The 11,252-nt window shown below is 50.5% G+C and overlaps 1 protein-coding gene across 1 annotated transcript in view; it reads right to left on the minus strand.

Moving 5' to 3' along the window:
• LOC123149258 (putative disease resistance protein At1g50180) overlaps nt 1-11,048 on the minus strand; it is a 43,358-nt gene extending 32,310 nt beyond the window's left edge. Inside the window, exons 1-2 of the mRNA XM_044568887.1 lie at nt 10,646-11,048; nt 8,511-8,725 (exon numbers count right to left, since the gene is read on the minus strand). Of these exons, the coding sequence (XP_044424822.1) occupies nt 8,511-8,725; nt 10,646-10,897 (467 nt within the window). The 5' untranslated portion in view covers nt 10,898-11,048. The remainder of the gene's footprint in view (nt 1-8,510; nt 8,726-10,645) is intronic.
• Between the last annotated feature and the right edge of the window lie 204 nt (nt 11,049-11,252).

Genomic DNA, 11,252 nt, shown 5'->3' on the forward strand with positions numbered 1-11,252 from the left:
GGATTATGTGGCTTAGGTCATCTGCGTCCGGTGGTCGCACATACGTGCCCTGGAAGTTGTCGAGGAATGCGGCTTCCAGGTCTTCCCAACATCCAATTGACTCTGCGGGCAGGCTGTTAAGCCAATGCCGAGCTGGTCCTTTAAGCTTGAGCGGGAGATATTTGATGGCGTGAAGATCGTCGCCGCGGGCCATGTGTATATGGAGGAGATAATCCTCAATCCAAACCGCGGGGTCTGTTGTGCCATCGTAGGATTCGATATTAACGGGTTTGAACCCTTCAGGGATTTGATGATCCGTTACTTCGTCAGTGAAGCATAGTGGGTGTGCGGCGCCTCTGTATTGAGAAATATCGTGACGTAGCTCGAGAGAGCGTTGTCTGCTGTGTTCGGCCCGGCCGGAGTAGTTGTATCCGGTGCGACGGTATTCGTCGTGGGTCGTGGGGCGTCCACGTGATCCATAGATAGATCTGGATTGTCTTGCCTTGTCCTCCAATATATCTCGCAAGTCCGGCGCGTTCCCCCGTGGCTTCTTGCTTTTAGAGCGATGCCGGGGTACGGTTTTGGTGGAGGGTTTACACGCCTCTCTATCGCGGCCACGGGGTGGTCGGTCTGCCGTATTGTGCGCTGGTGATGCTGCCTCCTCTAATCGGGGGAGCAACTTGCGTTTTGGGTAACTTTTGGAGGGGCGTTCGAGTTCGTACTCTTCGGCCGCGAGGACCTCGGTCCATCTGTCGGCCAGTAGGTCTTGATCAGCTTGAAGCTGTTGTTGCTTTTTCTTTAGGCTGTTTGCCGTGGCCATTAGCCTGCGTCTAAAACGCTCTTGTTCGACGGGATCCTCAGGCACGACGAATTCGTCGTCGCCGAGGCTTGCCTCGTCTCCGGAGGGAGGTAAGTAATTGTCATCCTCGACCTCTTCGTCTGCCGCCCTCTCCTGAGGGCTTGCTTCTGCCTCCTCCTGCGCAGGATCGTGCTGGAGGGAGTTGTGTTCGGCACTTTCTGGGGTGTTATTATCTCCTGTGCCGGAATCTCCATTCTTGCTGTGGCGGGATTTAGAGCGGCGCCGCTGACGTCGGCGCTTGGGCTGTTTCTTTAAGGAATCGGCCTCCGCTGCTTCTTCGCCGTCCCCATCTTTTGGGGTGTCCACCATGTATATGTCATATGACGAGGTGGTCTTCCAGTGTCCTGTAGGCACTGGTTCTTGGTAGTCTCCGGCATCGTCGTCCATACCGTCGATGTCTTCGGAGTCGTAGTCGAGTACGTCGGTTAAATCGTCGACGGTGGCTACGAAGTGGGTGGTGGGTGGGATCTGAATTTCTTCGTCATCCGCGTCCCAACCGTCCTGGCCGTAGTTCAGCCAGGGCTCTCCGGATAGCGAGAGATGCTTCAATGAATTTATGATATCGCCAAAGGGCGAGTGCTGAAAGATGTCCGCAGCGGTGAATTGCATGATCGGCGCCCAATCGGATTCGACTGGCAGGGGCGCAGGAGGTACGGAGTCCGGCAGGGAGTCCGGCACCTCGGAGTCATGGGGTTTATGCGGGACAAGGTAAGTGTTCGGCTCCATCGCCGTAGGAATTGTGCCTCCCGAGGCGGTGTCCAGCCATCCGTCCTCGATTCGAGCGACCGGCTCTGGACTATGAGTCGGAGCGGATCCGGGTGCGGCCTCCAAGGTGCTGTCCAGCGGCAGAGTTAGGTCATGCCCATCGTGACAGCGCGGCGCGCTCGGCTGTGGCTCAGATCCATCGAGGATCAAGTCCCCGTGGATATCGGCCGTGATGTTTAGGCTTCCAAACCTGACCTGATGGCCAGGGGCGTATCTTTCGATCTGCTCCAGATAGCCAAGGGAGTTGGCCCGCAGTACGAAGCCGCCGAATACGAAGATCTGTCCGGGAAAGGTCTCACCCAGGACTGCGTCGTTGTTGATTGAAGAGGCCATCAAGCCTATCCGTGACGACACAGAGGAACTCTCAATGAAAGCACCAATGTCGGTGTCAAAACCGGCGGATCTCGGGTAGGGGGTCCCGAACTGTGCATCTAGGCGGATGGTAACAGGAGACAAGGGACACGATGTTTACCCAGGTTCTGGCCCTCTTGATGGAGGTAAAACCCTACGTCCTGCTTGATTGATATTGATATTGTGGATGTTTACAAGAGTAGATCTACCACGAGATCAAGGAGGCTAAACCCTAGAAGCTAGCCTATGGTATGATTGTAAGGGTTGTTGTGATCGTTGTCCTACGGACTAAAGCCATCCGGTTTATATAGACACCGGAGAGGGCTAGGGTTACATAGAGTCGGTTACAATGGTAGGAGATCTACATATCCGTATCGCCAAGCTTGCCTTCCACGCCAAGGAAAGTCCCATCCGGACACGGGGGAAAGTCTTCAATCTTGTATCTTCATAGTCTTGGAGTCCGGTCGATGATGATAGTCCGGCAAATGATAGTTCGGCTAAGGATGGTAGTCCGGCTATCCGGACACCCCCTAATCCAGGACTCCCTCAATGATCAACACTAGAACTCTATGGGTGTTCGATTCATCACAATGTAACTAGATTATTGACTCGAGTGCAAGTGGGAGACTGTTGGAAATATGCCCTAGAGGCAATAATAAAAGGATTATTATTATATTTCCTTGTTCATGATAATTGTCTTTTATTCATGCTACAATTGTATTATCCGAAAATCGTAATACACGTGTGAATAAATAGACCACAATATGTCCCTAGTGAGCCTCTAGTTGACTAGCTCGTTGATCAATAGATAGTCATGGTTTCCTGACTATGGACATTGGATGTCAATGATAACGGGATCACATCATTAGGAGAATGATGTGATGGACAAGACCCAATCCTAAGCATAGCACAAGATCGTGTAGTTCGTTTTGCTAGAGCTTTTCCAATGTCAAGTATCTCTTCCTTAGACCATGAGATCGTGTAACTCCTGGATACCGTAAGAGTGCTTTGGGTGTACCAAACGTCACAACGTAACTGGGTGACTATAAAGGTACACTACAGGTATCTCCAAAAGTGTCTGTTGGGTTGACACGGATCGAGACTGGGATTTGTCACTCCGTATTACGGAGAGGTATCACTGGGCCCACTCGGTAGTGCATCATCATAATGAGCTCAAAGTGACCAAGTGTCTGGTCACGGGATCATGCATTACGGTACGAGTAAAGTGACTTGCCGGTAACGAGACTGAACGAGGTATTGGGATACCGACGATCGAGTCTCGGGCAAGTAACATACCGTCTGACAAAGGGAATAGTATACGGGGTTGCTTGAATCCTCGACATCGTGGTTCATCCGATGAGATCATCGAGGAGTATGTGGGAGCCAACATGGGTATCCAGATCCCGCTGTTGGTTATTGACCGGAGAGCCGTCTCGGTCATGTCTACATGTCTCCCGAACCCGTAGGGTCTACACACTTAAGGTTCAGTGATGCTAGGGTTATTAGGAAGACTTGTATGTGATTACCGAATGTTGTTCGGAGTCCCGGATGAGATCCTGGACGTCACGAGGAGTTCCGGAATAGTCCGGAGGTAAATATTTATATATGGGAAGTCATCATACGGTCACCGGAAAGGTTCGGGGGCATATCGGTATTGTACCGGGGCCATCGGAGGGGTTCCGGGGGTCCACCGGGAGGGGCCACCTCTCCCGGATGGCCTTATGGGCTGTATGAGGAAGGGATCCAGCCCAAAGTGGGCTGGGGCGCCACTCCCCCCTAGGGCCCATGCGCCTAGGGTTGGGGGAAACCCTGAGGGGGGCGCCCCCCTTGCTTGGGGGGCAAGCCCCCTCCCCTTGGCCGCCGCCCCCCCTCTAGATCCCATCTAGAGGGGCCACCCCCCCTTGTCCCTTCCCCTATAAATAGAGGGGCGAGGGGAGGGCTGCAACACACTTGAAGGCGCAGCCCCTCCCCTCCCCAACACCTCTCCTCCTCCGTGTGTGCTTGGCGAAGCCCTGCCGGAGAACTGTCACTCCATCACCACCACGCCGTCGTGCTGCTACTGGAGCCATCTTCCTCAACCTCTCCTTCCCCCTTGCTGGATCAAGAAGGAGGAGACGTCATCCGCTCTGTACGTGTGTTGAACGCGGAGGTGCCGTCCGTTCGGCGCTAGGATCTCCGGTGATAGGATCACGGCGAGAACGACTACTTCAACCCTCTTCTTTTGAACGCTTCCGCTCGCGATCTACAAAGTGGTATGTAGATGAAATCTCTCTCCCATGACTCGTTGCTTAGATGAACTCATAGATGGATCTTGGCGAAACCGTAGAAAAAAAATTAATTTTCTGCAACGTTCCCCAACAAGCCTCTAGTTGACTAGCTCGTTGATCAACATATAGTCATGGTTTCCTGAGTATGGACATTGGATGTCATTGATAACGGGATCACATCATTAGGAGAATGATGTGATGGACAAGACCCAATCCTAAGCATAGCGCAAAGATCGTGTAGTTCGTTTTGCTAGAGCTTTTCCAAATGTCAAGTATCATTTCCTTAGACCATGAGATTGTGCAACTCTCGGATACCGTTGGAGTGCTTTGGGTGTGCCAAATGTGGCAACGTAACTGGGTGACTATAAAGGTGCACTACGGGTATCTCCGAAAGTATCTGTTGGGTTGGCACGAATCGAGACTGGGATTTGTCACTCCGTATGACGGAGAGGTATCTCTGGGCCCACTCGGTAATGCATCATCATAATAAGCTCAATGTGATCAAGTGTCTTGTCACGGGATTATGCATTACGGTACGAGTAAAGTGACTTGCCGGTAACGAGATTAAACGAGGTATTGGGATACCGACGATCGAGTCTCGGGCAAGTAACGTACCGATTGACAAAGGGAATTGAATACGTGATTGATTGAATCCTCGACATCGTGGTTCATCCGATGAGATCATCGAGGAGCATGTGGGAGCCAACATGGGTATCCAGATCCCGCTGTTGGTTATTGACCGGAGAGGTGTCTCGGTCATGTCTGCATGTCTCCCGAACCCGTAGGGTCTACACACTTAAGGTTCAGTGACGCTAGGGTTGTTGAGATATTAATATGCAATAACCCGAAAGTTGTTCGAAGTCTCGGATGAGATCCCGGATGTCACGAGGAGTTCCGGAATGGTCCGGAGGTGAAGAATCATATATAGGAAGTCCAGTTTCGGCCATCGGGAATGTTTCGGGGGTCACCGGTATTGTACCGGGACCACCGGAAGGGTCCCGGGGGTCCACCGGATGGGGCCACCTATCCCGGAGGGCCCCATGGGCGGAAGTGGGAGGGGAACCAGCCCCTGGTGGGCTGGTGCGCCCCCCTTGGGCCCCCGACCTGCGCCTAGGGTTGGAAACCCTAGGGGTGGGGGCGCCCTACTTGGCTTGGGGGGCAAGCCACCCCCCTTGGCCGCCGCCCCCCTTGCAGATTGGATCTCCTAGGGCCGGCGCCCCCCCTAGGGATCCTATATATAGAGGGGGGAGGGAGGGCAGCCGCACCCTAGCCCCTGGTGCCTCCCTCTCCCTCTCCAACACTCCCTCCTCCTCTGTTGAGCTTGGCGAAGCCCTGCCGAGATCCCCGCTGCATCCACCACCACGCCGTCGTGCTGCTGGATGTCCATCAACCTCTCCCTCCCTCTTGCTGGATCAAGAAGGAGGAGATGTCTTCCCCAACCGTACGTGTGTTGAACGCGGAGGTGCTGTCCGTTCGGCACTAGGATCATCGGTGATTTGGATCACGACGAGTACGACTCCATCAACCCCGTTCACTTGAACGCTTCTTCTCCCGATCTACAAGGGTATGTAGATGCACTCCTCTCTCTCGTTGCTAGATGACTCCATAGATTGATCTTGGTGAAGCGTAGAAATTTTTTTATTTTCTGCAACGTTCCCCAACACCTACGGTCCCGACGTGACCCAAAGTCAGGATGGCCGCGCCCAGTACATGGCTGATGAAGACATTGAGGCCTAGGACCATGTTGACTACGACCATGATGACTCGTGGCGTGAAGATGATGACATCTATTTGCGAAGGTGATGGTGATGAAGAAGATGAATGCATTGATATTGGGGGCGAGTCATTGTTCATCGACGAGCTCACCCGAAGAGCGAAAGCACAAAAGAGGAAGAAGAGCATTCGTACGGGATCATACTCACAAGAGGAGGACAAGTTGATTTGCCAAAGTTGGATGGAGGTTGGACAAGATCCGAGGACCGGTGCACAACAAAAGGGACTTGGTTTTTGGACAAGAGTTCACAAAACATTCCATGAAAGAAAGTTGTTTGCGCCCTACCAATTTATGAGCGACCGTGGCGTCATCTCGATTCAAAAGAGGTGGTTGTTCATCCAATAAGAATGCAACAGGTATTGTGTTGCACTTGAGAGCGTTGAAGCACGTCCCATGAGTGGTCTTGGCATTGGAGACATGATATGCTCTCTTATCTTTCGTTGCTACGGCCATGAGACCTCGGCCTTCTATATGTTTTGCATGTTCAATTTTTTGTTGATCGTGTAGGCATTTCAATCTTTGGAAGCATTCAAGGCCCGATACAATGACAAGCCATTCACTCTTACGTATTGTTGGACCCTTATCAACAATTGCCCTAAGTTCAAAGATCAATACCGTGAACTTCAAAGGAAGAGAGGCAAGAAGACGGCCGCATTGGCCGGAGGTGGAGATGGTGAGGCGTTGAAGAGGCGGAGGGGAAAGACCAACTACAAGATGGACGACATACGTGATGCGTCATCCATGGCCTTGCATGAGACTTTGCATGGCAATGATGTCTCAATAGGATGTGAGGGACGAGAAAAAGCGGCAAAGCAAGGACGAGCAAATGAAGCAATACCTAGAGCTTCAAAGGAAGAAGCTTGAGATGGAGGAGGCGGCCAAGAAGAGGAAGATCGGCATGGAGGAGGCATCCCGGCAAAGGCAACTCGACATCGAGGCCGCCAATGTCACGTCCAAGCAGAGGAAGCTCGACGTCGAGGCCACCAATGCCGCAACCAATGCAAGGAGGTAGCCCTAGCGATCATGAGCGTGGACTTGACCAAGATGAGCGAGAAGACGAGGAGCTGGTTCGAGGCCAGGCAGAAGGAGATATTCGACGCCGACGGCCTGAACTAGGTGGTCTGTTCGGCCGTGGCCGTTCTTTTTGGAGGTTGGCATGGGTGCCGGCCGCTGGCTGTGTGCCGGCAAGAAACCTATTCGTTTTGGAGGCTGGTTGTGTTGCGGGCGACAAAACTATTCATTTTGGAGGCGGGTTGTGTTGCCGACGAGGTCGTGTAGGCGGGCTGTGTTGCCAGCGTGAACTAGGGCCGCTGGCATGAACTCCCACTAAAGGCCCGGACACGACCCTATTGCCCACCCCAAACAGACATAATCGTGACGAAACGGACGTCCGTTTAGGGTCGTGTGCTGGAGTTCGCCTCAGTAGACAGCAGGACACATGCGGCGGCAGGACAGAGGGAAGCAGGGTTGTGCACCTCCAGCGGGGCATGGGCGGCAGTTTGAAGTGGGCGGCGGTCAGGCTGGCTTTGGGGCACATGGCGGTGGAGGGTTGGAGAGGAGGGTCAACAACGGTGGTGCACGCCACTGCGGGACATCTCCTCACAGCTGCCCGGACCTGTGCCCACGCATTAGAACTCGATGGCGGATTCCACGGCACCTGCAGGGTCGGGACAGTGCTCTTCTTTTGGCACGTAAGGAGGTAAATGATGTGGCTTAACATATACGAATGTCAGGGGAGGCTAGAAGCTGTGTTTTGACTTTCAGGCAAAAGAAATGGATTTCGGCCATCTCGGCTGGGGGGAAGTACCTTTCGACCGAAAACAATAGATTTTGGTTAAATTTAGCAATTTTTGGTCAAATTGCAATCAAATATCTTCCAAATTTTGGTTAAATTTTTTAAAATGGCCAAAATTCGGCCATCTCGGTCTGGGGCAAAAAGAAAATCACAAACCAAAAATCAAAACTCTAGCTAGAAGACGGGTGACCGCTTGACGCCCCACCTCCGGCAGCCATCCCAGGGTTAATTGGATGGGTGCAGGATAACACGGAGAACAGTTACCCGGGAAGGAGTCGGTTCGATGAATGTCACACTTACGGGTGATCCCTATAGTGATGTAGCTGTTGTTGTGACAAAACCACTTACAAATCAGGAGAGAGGTCATTTAAATTGCTTTCCGCATTCAATGGGTTGGCTTTTAGAAAATTTTGAGGTTCAAGTTGTAATAAAACCAAGGAAAGAGTTTAGGCGGGTAAAGTGGACTCATCTTTAAAAACATCGCAACTCAACTGAGCCATTAAAATAATAAATTAGTGTCTATTTTACATGTACGTAGCAAGGGCAATGCACGGCCATGTAATTTATTATGTTTTTAAATTATAATTATGTCAAATACCAATGAAGGTAAAAGTTACATTTTGGAAATGACGCTAATACCTAACAAGTTAGTTTTATTTTTATTTTTCTGCAACCAAGTAAGTAATGGAAAATTGCAAGGTTCGAGACAGAGTGGCTTACCAGGCCGCAATGGCTATAGTGGAAGATGTCAATGCCGCTAACGGTGTATGCGCAATCATATATTCCCTTTGATTTTCTGAGATTTGGTTGAGTCTGCTCTTGATTCTTTTGATTTGATTAGATAACCTATGGCGAACAAGAATTTGGTTACCGAAGCCCATCAAATGTGCACGCCAAATTTTCCAACGTGGGTAACCGTGACTTCTTAGGTCAACCTGGTGTCACCAGAAAATTCATGCATGAAAAGATAGTTTTTCAAAACCACTGGAACAAGTTTTTAGAGCTAAATTAATGTTGCATGCAAGTAAAGTTCTATTGTATTAACCAATAAAAATAGCAGTAAATATTTAATGAACAGATAAATGATCAAGAATAGTAATCTACAGTATATAACAAGCCAGACGTTCCACTACTAGATTTTTTTGCCGTACATAGTGGGGTAGAACAATACTTGGTATGCAATTTGTTTTTGTCACAAGATGAACTCTAGATCTCTAGAATTACATGTGGCTTGCCTTCGAAGGCTGGGCAGGGTCTAGAATAATAGTCAACCGTGAAAAGAAAATTGAAATGTCAAAGAGAAGTGGACTACTCCCTTAGAGCTAGTTACTCTTTAGAGCAACTCTAACAAATCCCCTATCCGGCTCTAAGGGAGGATAACCTACACCGCATCCAGCCGATTCCCTAAACATAATAAGGTAGGATAAATTATCCTCCCCCGCGGAAACCCCCCACACCCCCTCCAATCTTCCTAAATATACTCACAACGTGCTCGGTTGAGGAAAACCGACGCCTCCTTTTTCCCGCCGCAGCCGCCACCACGCCCCGCCACCGCCACCGATGACCGGCCCTCCCACCGGAATGGAGAGCCCGGACCATCCCGCCACCTCGTCGGCCACCGCCGAGAACCACCCCCGTGTCGCCGCCCGCGCCGAAAAAAAGTTTGGGGATAAACAAAAAGTTCACCGGGTTCAAGCTCCGGCTCCAAATGCGGCAAAGGCGGACGGGGTAGCGAGCGCCTCTCAGGCGACAACCCGCCGCCCTCCCGCTGCTCCCGGCATTGCCAAAAGAGCTTGAAAGCCGACGGCGGCGGCGGCGGCCCTAGCCGAGGACGCCGTGAAGAAAAGAAGAAGAAGAAGAAGAAGAAGAAGAAGAAGAAGAAGAAGAAGAAGAAGAAGTTGACGACGACGCTCTGTCCATGGCCGATGGCACGTGCAGCGTCTCCAGTAACACCTACCGAAACTGCTCTTGCGCGTCCGGCGACGGGAGCCGGCAAGAAAGGTCGCGGCCGCCAAGTGCTCGATGAAATGCGGAGAAGATAAATAAAAACATCTTCAACATTCGACCGATGGTGATTGTTGGTAACCGATAGTGATGGTACCGGCCAAGAGGATAGTGGTGGTGGTGGTGGCACCGACGGTGATTTTTTTTTCAGCGACCACCTCATTTAGGTTCGTGCATGCCATTGGTTGGCTCGATTCACAACATATACATGTTTATGTTTGTGGTGATTTTGGATCAAACATTGTGTTTGAAGTGATGCCTTTTGGTTGAATTATGCATGTTTTTATTTGACAATCGTGATGATGAAATTATATGTTATGACGGTTATATTATGCATGTTTGAATTTTAATAATTTTATGATATATACCGCAAAGTGTTTGAAGTTAGTGTGGCTAGAACCAAAAAAATACTTTACAAATATTTTTACTCCACTAAATTTTAGAGGATCATCTACGTGCAGCCACCTATAGACAAGATATAATTTACTCCACTAACTTTACTCGGCCGGATACTCTACAAACTTTTAGGGGGTCTATTAGAGTTGGCCTTAGCTAATAATAATTCTGAAAAGCAAATCTAACGTAATTCTTTTTATGTTTCCCCTGACTGATATACAAACTTTTAGGGGATTAGTAAGAGTTGGCCTTAGCTAATAATAATTCTGAAAAGCAAATCTAACGTAACTTTTTTTGTGTTTCTCCTGACCCTGACTGATATGCTGGTGTAGAGAGAGAGAAAGAGAGAGAGAGAGAGAGAGAGAGAGAGAGAGAGAGAGAGAGAGAGAGAGAGATCAAGTAATTAACCAGCGCAAGAGCAGCTAGTGTAAAAGAAAAAAGCAGGACAAGAGCACCTCGTAGAAGAATTGGTCGAGCGCGTCCTCCGCTTCGAAAGCCACGTCGCGTGTCTGGCGCACCCACACGCAGGTTAGCCCGTCGGTGCCGGCCCGGCGCTTGCGGTCGGCGTCCCGGACGAAGGCCTGCAGCCACTCCAGCCGGTCTCGCAGCAGCATCATGTCATCGCCCACCTGAATCAGCACCTTGGCCTCATTCGCGGCGAGCTCACCGAACTTGGAGAGCACCGCGGCGATCGCTGTCTCCGCCATGGATGGATCTTTGTTATTCTCCTTTCTCTCTTAACTAAACTGCGCTTTCCTCTCCATATTCCACGAGTGGGTTTGTCTGGCACCAAACAACATCTCCGCTTAGAAGAAAGAATACCACTTGGTTTCACCTAATTAGCCACCTCATACGAAGATGCAGTGTATGCAGCTAATTAATCATCGTATGGCGAGTCTAGATAAATATCAATTTTCATGAGTCGCCATCAAATTGTTATTCAAGACACAACTAGCTGTGAGCGAGGACCTGGACTTGCAAGTGGGTTTGTCTGGCACCAAACAACATCTCCGCTTAGAAGAAAGAATACCACTTGGTTTCACCTAATTAGCCACCTCATAC

Source organism: Triticum aestivum, chromosome 1B, assembly GCF_018294505.1.
Source record: "Triticum aestivum cultivar Chinese Spring chromosome 1B, IWGSC CS RefSeq v2.1, whole genome shotgun sequence".
Classification (NCBI taxonomy): Eukaryota; Viridiplantae; Streptophyta; class Magnoliopsida; order Poales; family Poaceae; genus Triticum; species Triticum aestivum.